At 38.0% G+C, this 20,931-nt stretch overlaps 1 protein-coding gene across 2 annotated transcripts in view; it reads left to right on the top strand.

Moving 5' to 3' along the window:
- The window catches only part of BTBD7 (BTB domain containing 7), a 56,020-nt gene that overhangs the window by 6,987 nt on the left and 28,102 nt on the right, over positions 1 to 20,931 (top strand). For both annotated transcript variants that reach the window (XM_017813861.1, XM_017813862.1), the window contains exons 2-3: positions 12,719 to 12,904; positions 17,876 to 18,955. In XM_017813861.1, coding sequence (XP_017669350.1) covers positions 12,823 to 12,904; positions 17,876 to 18,955 — 1,162 coding nt within the window. In that variant the 5' untranslated portion in view covers positions 12,719 to 12,822. The remainder of the gene's footprint in view (positions 1 to 12,718; positions 12,905 to 17,875; positions 18,956 to 20,931) is intronic.

Raw genomic sequence — 20,931 nt, forward strand, 5'->3', positions numbered from 1 at the left:
TTGGTTTTCAAGCTTAAATTACAAGGCTACTGAAAATGTTAATCAGAGGTACAATCTTAAAATAAACTTTACAAAATATCTGTTCATACTACTCGGGGCGTTTCCACTTTAAGTGAAATAAAATTTGTCTTGTCTTGCTCTAAGTTTCTCAAGACATTTGAGTTTTTCTAATGAGAGTATCTCAAGTAATTTTGTTACTGCATAATTTCTCAGTTAATTATTGGCTCAAAATTTAGGTATTTGCTAATCTAGGTATTTCCCCAGCTCCATCTTGGGCATCTACTTTCCTTTCTCCTTTGTCCCTTCTCCCCTCATTCTGTTTTTAGCTACCAACTTATTTTTGCTGGAGAATTGAATTGGAAAGTAATTTTGTTACTGGGTTTCAGCTCCATCAAAGCTCAATTGTATTAGGGCACTAGCAATCTTCAGCAATAATCAGGGTGCTTTTATTTAAACATCTTTTGAATCTGGAGTTTCATCCTTGTTTTAAATTTGGAAGGAAATGGAATTTGCCCTTTTTTCTCACATCTACAAGATTAACTTGTTTCCTTGTTAAAATGAACATTTTATTTCTGTTAATGTAAAAACTGATCTGAAACAGATCCAGCTAAAAACTGTTCATGTTCATTGAATATGAATGGAGAGTTGAGTGGGAACGATCATCTAGGTAGAGAGGTAAGTAAGTTTACCATCCAAAAAAAGAAAAAAAACCAAACCACGAGGTTTTGGGTTTTTCTATATATTGATGGACTTCTTAAATAATTGAAGACTCAAAGGAAGCTTTGGAAGTACAGTGCAGGCTAGCAAAGTATTCCTTTTCTGCATTTTGCCATTGCTCTGTATGTGAAGGAATAGTAGTATCAAGGACAGTTGTGGAAAGAGAAACAAAATTTTGTCTAAAATTACATTAGAAACAATGGGTTTGTTCCCTTAATGGAGCATCTCCTCTAAGTAGTGCAATCCAACAGACTTTTGCTTTCCTTCTAAAACTTTTGTTTGATTTTTTTGAAAAATCTATTTTTTTAATGCTCTGGGGCAGCTGAAAAGCTTCAGATCTTGTAGAGGGAGAAGGAAGAGTTAAGGCATATCAAGAGTCTGCTCAAAGGGCAGATTTGCTTAGCAAATAGTTAAACAAAAAACGACCCATTAAGCTCTCCTAACTGCAGGCTTTAAAAGTCTGCTACATGAGGTATGTGTAGATATTGCTGAGTTAATTAAATTAAATGTGTACGTGATTGATGCTTCTTGTTTTCAGAAACATGTCAACATGTGTGATGCTCTTTTGACTGTTCTGTAAAACTTGCTTGTTAATGTTACAGGACAAAAAAATGCTTTGGAAATGCGGAGAGAGCTTGTTGCAGGAAATCTGGAAGACATAACTTCCTTTTCTTGCCAAGGGGAAAATGTAAACAAAGCTCCAACTTAATTGTAGACTAAGTCTGGTTTTCTGACTAAGCCTTTCCTTCCTTAATTGATTGCTTTTATCATTGAGAAAGTGTATTTTCTGTTTCATTTGAAATACATTTCTGTTGGTTTGGGCAGGACAGGCCTCAAAGTTTGTGAGCATTTAGTTCTCGCTAAGCTTGTGTGGAATCTAAATGTAGGTATTAATAAATGTAACCACTGAAGCTGAAGTTAGTGGTATAACTTTTGAGAGTTCTGATAGTTTATGTCAGTATCAGATGTGTACTTTAGGGGAAGCATTGCAATACTAGTGTATTTTGCTACTGTACATGCTCTCATGTGCATGTACTGAAGTGTCAATCTTCAGAATGTCTGAAATCCTTGAACTGTATGACATAGAAAGATTTCTTGGCATTAGATGTTATGATGTAAATGTTAACTGGTGAAATCAGTGTGGCTCTTAAAATTTTCTGCTAAAGGTAATGAATTGAAATTGATCTTATAGAAGAGTCCAACCAAAGGAGAAATCTTTCAAATGTGGAAGCTTTTAAATAACTGCTAAAATCTTAGTATATAATTGATGTATATGAACAGGTATAAGATGCTAGTTGTGGGAGTTTTTTTTAAAAGTATCTAAATGGGTTTGACCAGAAATTTCAGACCTGCTCAGGGAGGTAGCAGTCCATAACCAGTTTACAAGCTCTTGAATAAGTCAGTTGTTGTATAAATACCGTGAGCAATGAATTTTACAATTTGATCTTTGTATTGCTGCCTGCATCAGTGAGCAGAATAGACTGGAGTGATGGTGGATGTTAGGAGACAAGGGGACAAGGTGAGTGTTAGCACTGAAACTGGAGCCTCAGAAACAGTGCCTGCAAAGGAGGACTGTGCCGATGTATCTGGGACCAGAGTAACTTGTTGAGACTGAGCCTGCTCAGAGAGAATGAAAAGGATGGCTACAAGGGTATAATTTTGTGGAGTTGAGACATTTCAATAGGAATAGTCTGCTCTCTTCATATTGACAGCTGTAGGTTCCTGTTCTGGTTATTGGCCTGTCAGAGCAACCTGCAAGAACTCCTTTTCCCTGTCTGTCACCTGTCACCCCCTCCAGCAGTGGGGTGGTCGATCAGCCATCGGAAATGACTTGTTCTGTGATCATATAGTCTCTGTATGTAGTGTAAGGGGGAGCAAGAAAACGTCTTCGCTGGATGGAGCAGCAGAGTGAGGGCAAAGTACAGTTCCCTGTTAGTTTGACTTCAGTGGTAATGTCAGATCACCCTGATACCTGTGAAGAGCTGACAGGGAGTGTCTTGCATGCACAGTTAGCTTCTCCCCATCAGAGGAGGAATTCACTGGATTGGGAGGAATATGAAAATGCACATAGGCCTGGCTTTCTATTTTTTCCCTTTATGACTAATACCTAGGTGTATATATTCTGGCACTGCGAACTGAAAATCTTCCAAGCCTTCAAGAAAGCACCAACCCTTATAGACCTCTTTAGTAGTGATGGCTGCTATCTGAAGGGTTGTTAACCAAGACCTAGTTGAAGGGAGGAACAAACTGCACAAATACAGAGCAAAATAAGTACAGGGCAAAGAAGAAACAGCAGTCAGCTAGCTAGCTACAGTGAGCACTGCCATGGTGAATTCCTGTGGTAGTTACTGCTGTGTCAATGGCCTTTTTCTGCTAAGACTGCCCTTACCTTTTTCCTACTGTTAATTTTTTAAGAGCTATGTATGAGAAACAGCATATTGCAAGAGTGGTCTTACAGCTGCCCACTTACGTTTACGTTGAAAGTGGCTGAATGAAGACAGAGGCAACATTGTATTTCAGGGAAGCGGCTGTTGCAACCACACCAAAGGATCAGCTGAAAACAAAAGATAGTCCAGTCAGGACTTACGTGGTTTCCCAAACATCTCCTACAATGAAAGGGGACTGTAAGAATGAGTGCATGGGACTGGGAATGTTTTTATTTTTTGAAGACTGTGCCAACTGAGTATTAGTCAAACTTCACATTGCATTTGATTGTGGGGAGCAAGTAACCTTTTCTTATTGCTCTTCCTCATTTGGTGACATCCTTTGTGTTCCTTGGGTCATTTTGTAAAGTGGTGCAGGGAGCTAACAACACTAGAGAGAAATAAGTTCCGCAGAAGAGGATACCCTTGTTTAGTTGCTGGCACGGTGGAGGAGCTTTGGGAAGATGGTATTAGCTGTAGTGAGCACTGCTGCTGAAGAAATGTGTGTGCAGCCACAGTGGTGATGAACCAACTTGGTTTTGTGTCCACCAAATAAAGCATTTTGAATCCAGATTGGAATTGTGTTTTAGTTGGATCCAAGACTTGTTGTGGCTTGTGACTTACTGTCAAAACTATTGGAATTGTAGCTGTAATGAGTCAGTTTTATGTCTGTGACCTAATGTTTTCTTGAATGAGGAAAATCAGTGTTTCTTTAGTAGAATTCCTGTGTCTCATGAAATAACTGTACTAGATTGTCTTTTGAATTCTTTACCATGCCTTTCTGTGTTCCACCTTCCAGTTTTTCTGTTGTAAATAGATGAACCCATTAGTGTTAAATGTGTAAGAGATGATGCTGGCAACCGATACTTCAGACTTTTGTTATATTAAAGAGGAAAGACTGGATGGGGGGAATGTGGTGTTGTTGTGTTGACAAAAGGATCCATGGAGAGGATGGTGCACAGAACAAAAAGAATGGTGGCGTATTAAAGCATGGAGTGTAAAGAAGACTGTTTTGAATATACGGCAATATTGGTAATAGTTTTTTTTTTTAGCCACAGGCAGAGTTTTTCAGTGGAAGTAGATGAGATGTGTATTGTTCCAATGTGTATTGTCACTAAGCATCTCAGAAGCTTGTGTGTAAAGGAAGAGGGTTGTATAGAAACACCGTAGTAATGAGGAATGATGTTCCAAGCAACAGAAATACCACAAAATGTTGTTACTGATGCAATGGCTGACTGGCTGGAGGAAGAGTTGATTGTGGCCAAATTATGACAGAGGTAATTTTTAAACTGATATATTAACAGAGGTCACCCATCTGGGAAGGCCAATCAGTATATGAGTCCAAGACTTTTTAGTCTGCTTTAATGTTGGGATGTTGGAGCTATTGTTGTGAAAACCTCAAGCAGTGTCATCACCGGAGATGACTAAGGCTGTGGAAGCTAATAAGGGTACTAAAGCTGAGTGATCAAAAGGATGCTTTTTTGAAGATGAATTGAAAACAATAAGCCATAAGATGCAATGGGTGCTGCTTGCTTACTTGTGTAGGTACAGAGTACAGTGTCTCAGATTGTCTCGTTAGTAACTGATGTACTCTCAGAGGAAACATGTTCTGAGAGGAAGTGTGGTGAATGTAACTGCGCAGTGACTTTACAAGCACTGTTGTGTACAGGAAGCTCCCGCGTCCTCGTTCAGAGTAAATGGGTTTCTGTGAAAAACTGAGCCTGGAGAAAAGGGAAAATGTCTGTGGTACAAGGAAACTGTAGGGTATATGGATCTTCCGTATGGTTGGGGTTTGAGCCAAGATTTCCCCATCTTAGTAGACTTGTTAATTGAAAACAGCATGTCACGTTGTGGTTGGGTCACAACTTGAGCAAGAGGAGGAATTACTGTTCTGAACGAGACAGGGATTTTTTGGGGGTACTCTCAGACTAAACAGAATAAAAACCTGTGAGTTGGGAAGACTGCAGAGAGGAAAGACTGCCTGCTCTGCTCCATAAGAAGCACAAATCCCGTTGACAGATAAGGGGTATTTCAATAGGAAACCCATGAAATAATCTGTGTAAAGGTGGGAGAGCTTCATGTAGAAAGTTCTTACTTTTATTTCACTTCTGCCTTTTCCCTGGGGGAAAAGGAGCAGGTGACTCAGGATACTGCTGCAATAAAGGACAGGCAGTGTCTGGAGACACACTGTGGAGGGCAGTGGTCTTACCAGATTGGTATTTGACCAAAGTATCTGAAGCTGAATTTAGCTGAAATTTCCCTAAGTTAGGTCAATGCCTGACAAGGTGATCGAGTGTTGGCCTGAACTTTGATAGAAAGAAAAAAAGCAGACTACTTTAAAAAAAGGTCTGATCCTTTTTTTGGGCTACTTGTCATGTAATTTGGAGGTTCCTTTTTCTGTCTTGATCAACTGGTGTGTTCACATAAATAAACCAAAGAGCATTTGCTGTTCTTTAAAAAAAAAAAGGCATGTGGGTGATTTTCACTCAGAAGAGGACTTTTGAAACATATTTATACTCCTCAAAATGTATCAGTGTGTCAGACTCTGTTGCAATTATTCTAGATTGGCTAAAATTAATTATCCTAATTTCTCTGTAAAAGGATATGTTCATACCTAATTACTCTGTTCAGTGATATTGATAAAAATTTGGTGGATAGAATTTCTCTGATTTTCTTACAAAGTAGATTTAATGACATTTTGTGTCGAAATCAGATAATGTTCCTTTCAAGTTAACAAATCGAAAGTCATTGATGAATACATGCTGTCATTTTACTTCAAGAGAATCCTAGAGGGCAATGAATGAGTTCTTGCTGATGTGGCTGAAAGAAGTGTTTTGAATTCATCTTCAGGAATGTTAGTGAAGTCTTTCATGTGAATGTTATCAATTAGAATAGACTTCTGGTAAATTAATGTATTTTGCAACCAGCTGGAAGGATCGCTGATGTAGAGAGATCAAAATTTAAAATTTGTTTGCCAGTATGTGAAAACATTTAAGTTGCTGGGGAGGAACTGTATATTCTGTGCAGGATTGTACTGCTATCAGTTAGTCTGTATGTGCTTTGTGTGTTTGGATTTTTTTAGGTGCTGAAACTTTTTTGTATTTAGAAGAATATAAATATGTTGATGTCCCATGACTCCACATGTTAGTGATTTGACCTGTCATTCCTTGTTGATGACATTGTTTAATTACTTCTGGACTGTGACATGTTAAGTCACACTCTGAATTGCTCTGCTGATTATCAGAAATCCTACTTTGAACACTATTTGCAAAGACAGCCTTGAAAAGAGGGTATTTTCCATGTTTTTTCACCTGATGTAACGCTTGTCGATGTTTTCACTTTCTGAAATGTACTTACCTTAAAGACTGCACACATTTTCATGCTATTTGAGTGTAGTTCTTTTAATTTTCACTATGATTCCTCAGAGAGTATGTTGAAAATCAGTACAGATTGTTTGTTTTAGGGTTTTTCCCCCCTAAAACTCAGTTCCATGATTCTCACTAGAAATAACAAGCCAGGACTACTGTGGTGGTTTTGCCACCTTCATTTTGAAAGAACTTCTTAATGGAGAAGCATAGTACTTCATGAAAGAGAAAGTAAACTTCGTGCTTAACTTTAAGAAAGGGTTCTTTGTGATAGCTGGAACACATGATTGTCAGCAAAGCACTAAGCAACACAGTCACTTGCATAATCTAGCTATATCTGCTTTTTCTTGCCCTCTTGAGCCTGTAACTGCTGATATGGCTTAAGTTCTGGTATTTTGGTTATTAGATTTTCTTTCTTTCCATTGCAGTAAATCATGAAATAATACAGATTCATTTGCCCACGTCATGAAGAATGTTATCCATTCCCTATTTTTGTGCAGAACTAATCCAAACCAGAACCTTTCAGCTCTATCAGTTGCATCTTACTATTGTATCATCCAGTTAATTTTGAATAATGATAAGGGTTGATTGCTTGATTGGATTCTAAAAAGGAGTCAAAATAGGCTTTGCGTAGATTTGCGTGTGTCTGTCTAGATAATCAACTGATCCTTCAGAATTTCAGTTGTTTCCTTTGGGCAATGAATTACTTGCCAGTTACACAATTTCTACTACATGTGCTGTCCCATATGCATTCGGCCCTTTAGCACATGTTTCTGAGGTCAGCGACTATGGCCTCTGCAAAATCTGAGAATGCCAGTACCTCTTTTGAGTGCCTCGTTCATGGAAGAAGAGGAAGGTCAGGGCAGGTAATACTCAGTTCTTGTCAACCTCTCTTCCTTGGAAAATCACGTTCCAGTAGCATAGTAAGAAAGATGAGGTAGATATTAATTGCACATCTGAACAAACAGTTGGAACTCCAACCACAAACAACTTTGTGTTAATTTGTAAGTGCCTGCCCCTTTGGATGTTGCTGGCTTGTAACCACACTAGTATCACCAGCATGGCCAGGTCTGGCTTTGGAGACTCCTCAGTGGATGGGAACTGTAAAACTGCAATTCTGAGCATGGGATTGTTCCTGAATCCCTTTGTGATGGCTCAGGGCTCTGCTGGAGGCAGGATCAAGATGTTGAGGCAAGCTGGTGGGATGTACCTTCGGGACACTAGCAGGGGTTCACCCTCAGAAGTTCTTTCTCTTTTAGTTATTGATCTGCCTAATCTCTGTGGAAATAGGCTTGTCCTTGCTAAAATATAGTTGATGTGTTTCCTTACCGGAGTTGGCACTTTAAAAAAAAAAAATTCAAAAAATCAACTTTTAAAACACGCATACAACCCTCACCACCCCCCAAACCCAGTGTACCAGTTTATTGCTGGATCTTGTCATCTCATCTTGCATTATGGTTTTACTTCCCTGAAACGAGCTGTTGGGGCAAAATAGAATAAATAGCATTTTTGGTCTAGATAAAAATCTAAGCAGACATGAATAAGGTACGCTTGTGATGCTTGTGTTGTCATTTACTCATAGTAAATTTAAAATGTGTTAAGTAAAATGAAAACCTGAAATACCATATTGGTACAAGTATGTGCTTGTACTAGATATAATTTCCTACTTTGGTTTTAGTATTATGCTATTTCATAATCCTATGACAGCAACTCCAAAAGAAATACAAAAAGTTTTTAAAATCTTATGGGGAAGATTTTGGCTGTAAAACATGTTGTAGCACTCTCCACCTTGCCCTTTATATTAATTGGATTCCAATGGACTACAGGAAATTGTATGAAACATTTATATTGTGTGATGACTATAAAAAAAGTGTCACTGTTACCTGATGTCCATTTTGTACACAGACTTTTTGTTAAATCAAAATTCCCAATCCAGGAAATCCTGACTGTCAGCCCAGATACTTCAGTTGCAAGTCTTCTTAGGTTCCTAGGATTTTAGGTTCAATGTGATAAGTATTGAGAGGACTGAGAAATTTATTTCAGATGCTGAAACTTTTAGCTAGATTTGTGTTTATTTTAAATTCTATTCTGAGTATCAGTATAATCTGAAAGTCACTTCTATGCTTTTTGTAGCATTTGGGATGGTAATTTTAGCTTCTAAAGCTTTCTGGTTTCATATAACAAATTTCATATACTTTTTCTGCAGTACAGGCTTTTTTAAGCAAGCTTTGACATAGTTTAAGTTTTTTCCTGTGTACCTGTGTATGTACATAAAGCACATCTGTGCTTGTATCGCTGCTCTCAACAAGAGGTCCTGTTTCAGTAGGTCAACAGATGTTGAATTGAGTTTCGTTTTGATAATGCTTACATGGATGCATGCAAACTTTGAATAAAAAGGCAAGAAAATGTTCACCTGATGGTAGTTTTTAAACAAAATTTTGTTACTATATTCTGAGGCTAAAATGTGATTTAAAAATTCTTCAGATAAGCTGAAGTAGGGAAGTTTTTGGTATGCAGGATAGCTTCTACAAGGAAAGATGAAACCTATCATTTTGCAGCTAAAGATCTAATTGTTTGTGGTTTGGAGTTATTTCTTTATTTTTATGTTCATTTCCTTTTACAACTGTCTATCACCATGGGGAAACAGCATTCTTGACTTGGCATTTTTGCAGTAACTGAGATGTATTGACCTTCGTACTAAACTCAGCAGGTTATGTGCTAGACTGACGTCTGTTCAGGTAGGCTAGGTTTGGTGTAGAGGCTGAAGTAGACACTATCAAAACAAACCAAACAAAAAAAAAAAGGCACCTAAATCCATGACTGGTTTAAGTACACTTTGCTGTCAAAAGATGCAATCCTACTCTACTGGCTTATTTTCTTGTTCTTTTTTTTTTCCACCTGTGCTAGTGCAAGTATTCACTTGATGTCATAACAAACAAATTGAGGTGACTGATAATGTTTAAAGATTTTGTTTAGGTTGGTTTTAACGTGGGTCAATTTGTCTGGTCCACAAAATATTTGGGACAGAACAAACAAAGTAGGAAAAGTGAATATGAGAATGAAAAGAAGGCAGGGCTTCCTTCAGGACTGAGTTCATCATGGGTGCCAGCTTAAATTTGTTTAGGAAACACAACATGGGTTATACAATATTAGCTTGTAAATTTAGTGATGTATTTAAAAATACAAGAATTTTGCTTTCAGTTGATACACGAGGTTAAGGACAACACTGGAACTGAAGCTATGATTGTTTATGAGCTGTAGGTCTCAATACACTATTACAAATTACAACACACTTGAATTCAAGATGCAAAATATTTTCAAGAAATTAGCCTGCACATGCATGGCCAAGCAGTGTGTGGAAGTTACATATTTTAAATTTAGTGAGTGAATTCATTCTGCGTGATACTCACTTGGGCTTAATGTGTAACAATGTTGTTGTGGAAAGCCTCTGAATAAAATTATTTTCTATATCATGTATTTCGGGAACCTTTTATGATGTTCCTTTTTCAGTTAATTCCTGGTTTGCAAATTCAAGCGCTGACTGATAGTGATATTGAACAGTTGCATGTATTACTTGATCTCATTCCTTCCATCTTTTGGGGCACACTTGTTGCCAAGTGGAATGAGGTGGAAGGTATTAACTTCAAACTTGAGACTTGGTTAGGTATACTGAGTGGTTGCTCAGGGGGAAAAAAAAAAACCTCAACACTTTTTTTTTTTCTTCTCTCTTTTACTTAGCTCCTGGATTCTTTCCTGTGTCAGGAAGAACTGAAAACTATTAGTAGACATCTAATAGATGAGTTATCACACCACAGCTGAATGCAGAAGAGGAAGGTGGAATAACAGTGGCATTATTCCACGACTTAAGTCCAAATGAACAAATTCCAATTTTTAGCTGAGAAAAGGGAAGTTGTTGGGATATCTACTCAGGTTGCTGGCCTTTATTTGTGAGAGTTAGCATTCAAACTGAAAGGTGACTCTTACCTCCACAAAATTTATCCTGGGTTTAACTAATTCTATCTGGAAATTGACACCACATTTAAGGAACATATTCTGGGTGGGTACACAAATCACTTGGAGTGTCACTGTTTTAATGAAATTATTTTCTAAGTGTATTTTCTTAAATCGCTAGAGTTTTTTTCATATATGAAGAAGAGATCTGCATCCATATGGATTCAGTTATCTTAAAATAGCTAACTTGTTTCTGCACAAGGAAGAAAATGAGTACCTGCATTGGCTAAGACTGAACTGATCCAACAGCTTGTGTTTGCTGAGATGATTTACTGGTGTTTGCTGGTGTGATGCTGCCCGTTTTACATGTGCTTTGGTTCTGTCTTCATCTTGAGTAGGCTCCTATTCATGTGGGATGTTTTTTACCTTTGTTTCCTGATGTGTAGCAAGTTGAGTCTGCGTGGAGACAAGTTCAGGATTGTATGCAGTTGAGGTGACCTGGCCACCTCACTAGGGAGGGCAGACATGGGAGCACCGCCGCTCTCATTTACAAGCCTGGCTGTAGGGTGGTGGTGTTATGGTTGTCTCCTGCCTTAGCAGAATTCCACTGGTGCAGCTGTGTGAGGCCAACCTGTGCTCTCCAGAGCAGTGATTCTGCCTGTACATCATGTCTAGTGTCACATGGTGTAGCTGCTTTTTGAAAACATCGGGTGTCATAGACCATAAATGCCAAAATGCATAAATGCCATGATTTTTAGGAAGCTTGTGCTAAGGCATCAGATAGATGGAAATCATGCACTCTTATTCTTCTTTCAGTCCCCCACCTGTGTTTTGCCTTTGTGTGAATAACCGCATCTGTAAGCCAGGTTTTCAAACCCTTCTCAACTCTTCCTCTTTGTGTAGTCAGCGAAGAGGAATCCTGGGGTTTTTGTTCCCCCCACCTCTGTGCCTACAGCAATTTGCAGCCTTTTTCTTCATGGCCTATCTCTCACTTTCTGCTCTCCAGGATCTGCACTGTATACTGCACTTCCTGACTAAGGGAGGCCAGATGTGCCTCTGCACTGAGAATCGCATCTCACCTCTGCAGTGTCACAGTAACTCCTCTTCCGAACTCCTCGTGCCAGAAATAGAGTATTAAGGCAGGGAGAGGAGACTGGAACAGTGCTGCAGCTTCCATGAAACACGTGCCTTTGCAGGTCACTTTCTTGGCCAATTTAACATGCCAGAGATGCTCCGAGAAAGGAGATCAATTTGGGAGCATATAGCAAATACAGGTGCACCTGTGACAGTACAGAACAATTAATCTACATGTTCACAATATTCATAGAATCATAGAATCAGTTGGGTTGGAAGGGATCTCCGAGATCATCAAGTTCAACCCTTGGTCCGCTACCGCTGTGGTTGCTAGACCAGTGGAGTTAAAAAATTCTTAGTATAGACTTTACCTTTGTATCACTCTCCTATCTGCATGTTTGGGTTTTTGAAGGGGGCACATCAGTTCAGTTGACAGTAGCACTTCTTCATGTGGTAACTTTCATTTTGTAGTATTAATAATTTAACACTGCCAACACAGGAATAAATTAGGACGTGCTTGTTGTATGTTTAGCAATGAATCCTTGTTGGAATTACCTCAGAATTGATTTCCTAAAATGTTTTCAAATGCCCAGTAAAAACATTCAATGAATGCTTAAATGCCTAATTTTTACTATTATAAACCTACTTCTAACCTACTTCTATGTATTTTCAAGCCTAAATTTGAAAAGCAGAACTGAATGAGAACTATATAAATGTTATGAAATAAAAATGCAGCTGAAAACAGTGATAATGGTGTAACCTCCAATGGGATTGGCTTATTTTGCTTTCTCAATCAGTGTAATTCAATCTGGGATTTTTTAACATTGTGGGAATATATATAAACATGTATGAAAAGTCTTTCTTGGTATAGTCAAAGGAGCATATCTAGTCTAGACCAACTTCTGCTTGAAGGTTTCTTAGTTGAAAGGTTGATAGCCATCCTGTTCTGTGTTACAAATGTATCATACTGATTGGTGAATGGTTTGGAAAATTGCAAGTCATCGTGGGGAAAAAAGTATTTTTGATATTGGTTTAAAATCCTTTAAATAAAAGGCAATCTTGGAAGTGTTAAAGGTTTTATTTTATGAAAGTACTGTGTGTTGGAAGCTTAATTTATTTTATCTAAATTGCATAATGCCTACTGACGAACAAATAGCAAAGTACCTAATTGGTGTTTTTGTTCTTCAGAAATGGAGGAACAGAATGCTGGACCTGGGATTGAAGATTTATAAAGGATTATGGGATTATACACTGAAGAGCCAGCAGGCGGAATGCCTGAGTGACTGAAGAAAATGGGTGCTAATGCATCTAACTACCCTCACTCGTGTTCCCCAAGGGTAGGGGGAAATTCACAGGCACAACAGACATTCATAGGTAACTCTGTTCGGTTATCTTGTCGCTTACATAAATGACTTGCTGGATTGTGTATGCACTGGATTTGATTTGCTTGCAGAAATGTTGTGTAGAGCTTTTATTTTCTAGGTCACCAGTTTGAATCCATTCAAGCCCAATCGTGCATGAAATTTGGTCCTGTCCATCTGTTTGGCCTATGTATGCAATGGGTTGATCTGCCATTTGCTGGTAAACAGTTGCCAGATTACTTAAATAAAATAAAGGGGTTTTTATAATTAAACCTTGCATGCTAGTTTTCCTGGTTTGAGCAGTTGCTTTCTGTTACCATTTTCTATTCTTCTTCCTCAGATTTTCTGTGAAACTGTGTTAGAGCATATAAAACTCTTGATCATCAGTATTCGTTGTAGTATTGGCATTATGTCCAAGTGAATTAGTTCCTTATTGCTAGAAGGGATGTCTCTGATAATAAACCTGTTAAAGTAACAGTCTTGAAGACAGCTTTTCCTCCTTTTCCTGTGCCTTTAAATGGGGAATGGAGGTACTTACTGTCCTAACAGTATTATTTACAAGCAAGAACCTTGCTTAGCCAGAAACATGAGTTGAAGGGCCCTTAAGAAATTATTTCTTTATTCCAGTCATAACTGGGGCAGGCATTACCTTTATGTGTTTTTCAGTCTAGTACAAAAAGACCTCAGTGGAGATCGAAGTACTGTCACACTATAAATAATAAATAGTTACGTTATGAATCTAAAAGAAGGCAGTTTTTGAGAAGATAAATATTCCTTTAAAAAAACCAACCCTGACAGCCTGAAGAAGGATCTTAGCAGTAAATAACATCAATAGTTTATAAATGCCTTTCTCCTTTATGCCTCAGCTTGCAACACTGAATAAGTAGTTATTGATATTCAGTGTTACTTCTTTCTTAATCACCATTGAAAGCACAGTGATATCTTTAGCAGAGGAAAAACAGATTTGGTTTGTAAATTTTCTCTTTTGTCTCAGCTTTTGTGGCACTCCTTACTCAGATCTTTGTAGAGGACAGGCCACAAACTGTTACATTTAAGGACCCATGCTCTGGGCAAAAACGTCCATGTGTGCAGTCATAGCATGTCAGAGAAGAATTTAGTACTAACATCATGTCTGTCTGTGCTGTAAAGTTCCCCTTAAGGGTTTATGGATTTTCAGTGTATTGTAGCTAACAATAATAGAAGGTTTGCCCCAGTTTACATGTAACTTGCTAAAAATCAGAGCTAAAATGTTTTTATTATATGTCTTGATGTTTTTTAATCTGCCACTATACTGAGTGAAGAGAAGCCCTTACAGGCCTGGAAACAGGCAGATCTGCATGCTGAAACACCTTTTAAACAGATTTGAAGAGGAGAGATTTCCAAAGGCTTCATTAATTCCCCAGAAACTTTCTACATCGTATGTGGAAGGTTTAGTTGATACTCTTCGTTATTAAACTCAAAATAGAAACATTATGTCACAGTAAATTACTGACCCCCATTGCCTATGGAAAATTGTGGTTGAGCCTCTTTTTGAGGAAGGCCTAAAAGCATATACTTGTCTCATCTTAGGCAAGGCAGATAAGTGGTCTGGGTACAATTCTTGCTGAAATCTTTTGATATTATGGAGTTCCACGAGTGTGCTATTTCCATCACACATGTACATCTCTGCTTCCTGCTTTGTGACGTTTGGCTCCTCCTCATTTTGATTTTTGTTTGGGTGATAGGTTTGTATAGCTGTCTCTGCAAAAAAGAGATGTATCCTAAAATTGATAGCTGAGGTTTCCATCACTTGTCTTAATGTTATATCAGCTTCTATAGGTTTGGGGATTTTGTGTTTTGGTGGTTTTTTTACATTTTGGGGGGTTTCTTATGTGGAAGGCATTAGATCTGTTTACTGCTGAAGTAGAACTGGGGAATAGAGTTATAATAGCTGCATAATTTAGTTTTCTTATTCCTGGAAACTGGATTTAGGCCTGTGGGTTTGTTTTAGACATGCTGCTTTACCATGCACTGCACCATGTTACGTTGTAAGTGTAGGATGAACACTAAAAGCTAAGAACTGATTTGGCAAAGCACAGTAGTTTCATAGTATGAGCTCTTATTGTTAGTTGACTTCATGCTGAACTTGCTTACAGTTTATGAAGAGCAGATAAATCAGTAAAAATGGTGTAGTGCACTTACTGTAAAGAAATACTTTTGTTCTAGCGAAAGCTTAGCTAGTCATCCCATTGCTGTTTTGTCTACAGCATTAAGGAGGAAGATTTCACACCATTTTCTAGGGTAGTACATCTGTTCAAGGTGTTTGTTTTTAAATAGAGCTCTATAATTAGATTTTCAAATGTGTGGGCATGCAAAGGACTAAACAGATCTCATTTTTCATTGTCAAGCACCCATGTAGTTTCTCTGCGTAGTCTTTTGTTTCTGTAAATATTTACCTGTCCAAAGCTAGGCATGGTCTAAGGGCATGAAGTAGCTATTACTTTTGAACAATATTTAATAGATTGGTGCCTTTTAGTGTAGAAGTGGGGAATAATTTTTTTTTCCTACTTCTAATGCTGCTGCCTTATGAAGGAATACAGGCAGGTCAAAAAGGTTCTCTTCCGGATTCTTTCTTTGAGGGATATGGAGCCACGAGCTGTTGTGAACCCAGAGAGGCCATGCTGGTGCATCTATTTCTACCTCTGACAAAGCAGTTGCGTGGTGGTGCTGTTGTAGCAGTGTTTTATGTATTGGTAAGGGTTAATAGCACTGTTTGCAGTACTTCCAGAGCCAAGTCTTGTAAGTAGCTCAGGGTTCACAGAGGTTTGAATGGCGTTTTAGTATTTTGTGGTGATTCATGTGCAAGTAATACCTCAGAGAAGCCTTCAGGGAAGAAAGAAATTGAAACTTGTGGTGTCCTAGTTTTTCTTTAGTAGAATGTAAGAGAATGTTCTGCATACTCAAATTTGCTGTTAGAATGCAAAATAATAGAAATGAACTGCCATGGTTTTTTGCAGCAGAATCTGTCATTATACAGTGACCAAAGTGTAGTTAAACTTTTATTGTGATATGTAATCGAAACTCTTTAAATGAAGTAGAAATTCTAGACTTAGTCTCTATCAGCAGGAGGCTGAATCTCTACTTTTTCGTTTTCATATTTAGTATAGCATGTGGAAGGAGTTTTTATGGTGGATTTTGCAGCACAATCTCCTTGTTGAAGTTGTCTTGAGTTACTGCTGTTCTTTTCATTTAAATGGATACTTTTTCATATCTTGAAATTTCAGTATGATTAATGACATGTTGCATGATTAAGCAAATTTTAATGTAGCTTAGATGCCTTTCCTCAAATAAAGCAAAGTTCCTTCCCAGAGTTTTCACTAATAGATGAATCATAAAACCACTATGTTGCATGGTTTGTGGGAGTTTTAATTAGCTCAGCATAAAAGCCACTGTGTGAGTTTTCTTACAGTTATTGAGGCTTAAACAATAACACAATTTACAGAAATCTTAAGATTGCTACAGTTGTCATGCTCTCAAATACAACTTTAAATTATTCCTGTCTTTCAAAGTTCAAGAAATAGTTATTTGAAATAATGTGGTAACTAAAAGCACTGTGTTTTGACAGGCTGGCCCACAACATCACTGTCAAAATAGCATTGCAAAACATTATCACAGCAAATCTACCTGAAATAAGTGGAACTGGGAGAGTGCCATGATAGAACAAGTTGTAAAAGGCCCCAAACACCCTGGATGTGCTTTGAGCTTAAAAATGATAAAAAAAGGCAACAAGTAGAGAAGCTACACAAATGTACTAATGGAAGCATGTTAACTATTCCTGACAGAAAATGGACAAATACTATTTCAGATGAACCTGTTATTGAGCTGTGTACCATTTGCAAATGTTTTCTTCTTGTTTCTTCTTTGGTCCAAAAGTAGGAGTTTGGTTTGTGTACTTTCTTCTTTTGTTGTCATATCTGAGGCTCTTCACCATCTAGCTTAAAATGTGAAGTTCCTGTAAATAAATTAGAAAATAACCCTTAAAAAGAAGTATGACTCTCACATTGAAACTATGTTTTTTTAACTACTTTTTTTACTAAAACGTTACTTTGGTTTTCCATTACTTGCTGAACTGCAGATTCTGATTCTTTTTTTTTTTTTTTCTTACTAAATTGCTATCAGTGTTAGTGTATTTGCAGCTAGGCTCAAACTGACAGTCAGCAAAGGCTCCTTTAGCAGAACAGGTCAGGTATGTAGCACATTATCTTGAGGGTAATCCATTTTTGGTTTTTGTTTCATTATATGTTTGGTTCATAACATAACTTTCCTATAAATGATTTTTGAGGAGAAAAATAATTATAGGAAATCTTAATACAATAAAACTTCCCTTCTCTATATTCTTTTTGATGGTGTCTGTGCACAAATTAGCACCTGTAGTTCTGTGGAAAGGAGCCCATTTTATGTGTTTGACTTCAGCATTACTTGATTATCATGTGACAGGATTTTTACTTTCTTGTTAAATTTGCACTGAAAGTAATTCATTGTCCTCAGTTTCCCTGAATGTTTTGGTACTGTGTTTTTTTTTTTCTTATGACTATAACTGTCTGATGCCAGGTATGCTTTTGTTGAAATGACACTTAATGCTAGAACAGAATTTGAAAAACGCTTTGTTAGGGCCTTGCTACTATTTCACTGAGATCATACTAGTGTTTAAAAAGTTAATACAAGACACTTTTAATGTTATGACCACAATATGATTTAACCAAACAAAAAAACCACATCCGACCCCAAAACCCAGCAAGCTATAAACTTTGTAGATGGGGGGGGGGAAGCGGTTTGTTCTTAATGGCCAGAAAATGCTTCAGTCAGGTTTTCAACTTGTCAAATTATCTGATGTGCAGAGGAGGAAAAACTGTGTAACTTTCAGAGACAATGGGTATTTAGGTGTTATGGACCTTCCTTTTAAATTTAAAGAATAAATGTGTTCCATTTTCCTTTTTGCTTTCAGGGACATCATCCTACTCTCATCAAGGTTATGGCTGTGAATCGAAGCTATATAGCCTTGACCATGGCCATGAGAAGCCTCAAGACAAGAAAAAGAAAACCTCTGGCCTTGCCACCCTCAAAAAGAAATTCATTAAGCGTCGGAAATCGAGCCGGTCTGCTGATCACGCCAAGCAGATGCGCGAGCTCCTCTCGGGCTGGGATGTCAGAGATGTTAATGCATTAGTAGAAGAATACGAAGGAACATCAGCCTTAAAGGAACTTTATCTACAAGCTAATTTGGCAAGACCAGAAGCCAGGACGCTACAAAAAGACATGGCTGAACTTTATCAGTACAAATATTGTACTGATGTAGACTTAATATTTCAAGAAACCTGTTTTCCTGTGCATCGTGCGATATTGGCGGCAAGATGTCCATTTTTTAAAACGCTGCTTTCTTCCTCACCGGAGTATGGGGCAGAAATAATAATGGATATTAACACAGCTGGCATAGATATGCCTATGTTTTCTGCTTTGTTACACTACCTTTATACGGGAGAGTTTGGAATGGAGGATTCAAGATTCCAAAATGTTGATATTCTTGTTCAGCTTAGTGAAGAATTTGGAACGCCGAATTCCTTAGATGTTGACATGCGCGCACTGTTTGATTATATGTGCTACTACGATGTGGTTCTTAGCTTTTCATCCAATTCTGACTTAGTTGAAACTTTTGGTGGAAGTCAGAACTGTCTAGATGAAGAGCTCAGAGCTCATAAAGCTATTATTTCATCACGATCTCCGTTTTTTCGTCACTTGCTGCAGAGGAGGATACGAACTGGTGAAGAAATCACAGACCGAACTCTACGAACTCCAACTAGAATTATATTGGATGAATCTATCATACCAAAAAAATATGCTAAGGTCATTTTGAACTGTATGTATACAGATGTGGTGGACCTTTCGGTTTTGCACTCCAGTCCTTCAGTGGGCAGTTTAAGCGAAGTTCAGGCTCTTGTAGCAGGAAAACTAAACATGACTAGGGCTGAAGAAGCTATGGAGCTTTATCACATAGCACTGTTCTTGGAGTTTAACATGCTTGCACAAGGTATGTAATACTGTCCTTGCTGTAGAACATATGACCTTACTAGAACAATTTTAGCTATTTTGCAGTGTAAGTATGTTTATTGTCAGCTATCAGTGACTGACAGTTCCTTTAGAAAAGGAATTTGTTTTCTATCTGTAAGTTGTCGGTAATGCATCTGTTTTCTAGGGACAGAAGAAATGCCATGTAAGAGCTTTTAGTTATATGGTGCGTTGTTGAAGCATGCTATCTATATCAGATATGTATAACTGGTCTTGGTATTTCTGATCCTGATCTAATTCTGTAATCCATCTATTGGGTCTAAACTATAGGGACAGGATATGAGAGGAGGAAATATTTGGACTTGTTAGGAAGTGTCCCAATGTGTTAAAAAGGCTGTAAACTTGAATGATTATTTCTGTAGCTTGTATCAAAGGGGGCGCAACAACCCTTCAGTCTTGCTGTTGGGGTAAATTTAAACAGCTTAATTGCACTAATTTTAGGTCTTTAATATCTGCTTCTCTGTGTACAGAACTGAAGGCAGGGCAGTCAGCATTTTCAGACATAAAGTTTAGAAAGTTTTAGTACTTCAATTATTCTTGATGATCACTACAATCTTGATCACATACAACTTCCTGCACATAAAGGCTGACCAGGGTAATTGCAATCTCTGAAGTGTCAGAGCACCAGTTGGTGAAGTAAGGGCACCTCTTGTGGTTGCAGGAGCTTTACCTTCAATTTGGTCAGTTGGTGTTTGAACTATTTAGTAGCCATGTTATACATAATGGGCTATGGGAATTGTTTCAGGCCCTGCTGGTGGGGAATGAGAATTTTACTTTTGAGCTGAGAAGGGGAGAATGGAACGCACTGATGCATCAGCAACATTATTTGTTTAAGCTTGCTTATTTTTTTTACAGTAGATCTTTTAGCTGTCAAACTGAATTTGACAAGATTGAAACCTTATAAACTGTTCAGGAGATTTCAGTAAAATAGGAAACTTCTTAAGGAGTAGACACGAAAGAGCAGGTATAAGCACTGCAAAAAGAGATTGTATTTGTAATGGGTTCTCCTAATAGTTACATGAAACTGAGAGTGGTAAAGATATGGGAAACTAATAAAACTGCTGTAGCTTATGTAGAGCTTGGCATTAGAAACTAATTTTCAGATTATGCTGAAAGTTGAAATAACCGTACTGCAATAAAACTGGCAGAAATCAAATGAGACTTCTTTTCTGAGGTAACCTGCTACAGGATGTGATTGAGCTGTTCTTAGGCTCAGAATCATTGAATCCTAGAGCAGTCTAGGTTTGAAGGGACCTCAAAAGATCATCTGGTCCAAGCTATGTGAGAAAGGGAGCCTAGGTGAGATAATGTAGCATTCTGTCCAATCACATCTTGAAAACCTCCAGTGATGGGGACTACACTGTGTCCCTGGGGAAGTTGTTCCAGTGAATGATTGTTCTCATGGCAAAAACATCTTGTATTGAGATGTCTCCCAGTGCAACTTGGACCTGTTGCCTCTTGTTCCCTTCACATGGCTCCTAGTGAAGAGACAACCTCTGTCCTCTTTATAGCTGCCCTACAGTACCTAAAGGTACTGGAATACTGTGATGAGGGTTGGCTCCCCTTGAACCTTCTCTTCTCCAGGGAGAAAAGACTTAACTTCTTCTGTTTTTCCTCACAGGCTGGATTCTCCAGCACTGGGATCATATTTGTGGCACTCCTTTGGACCCTTTCTGGTCTGTCTGCATCTCTCTTATTTTTGTTGTTGTTTCCCTCTGTGTACACCTAGAAGCTTAATGTTGAATGGAATGCAGAAGGGGCAAGAAGTGTCATGGTAGTTGAACTACAGTACTAAGTTCATTTCTATGCAGTATTCACAAGTTAATAGTACTTGAGAACAACTCAGCAGGCCAGCTGAAAGCAAGAAGTGAAAATGGATTGAAATTAAAAAGGTGATAGGAGTATACAGGTTCTCAGTTTTGGTGCATACACATAAAC

This window comes from Lepidothrix coronata, unplaced genomic scaffold, assembly GCF_001604755.1.
Source record: "Lepidothrix coronata isolate B3197 unplaced genomic scaffold, Lepidothrix_coronata-1.0 Scaffold43, whole genome shotgun sequence".
Taxonomy (NCBI): Eukaryota; Metazoa; Chordata; class Aves; order Passeriformes; family Pipridae; genus Lepidothrix; species Lepidothrix coronata.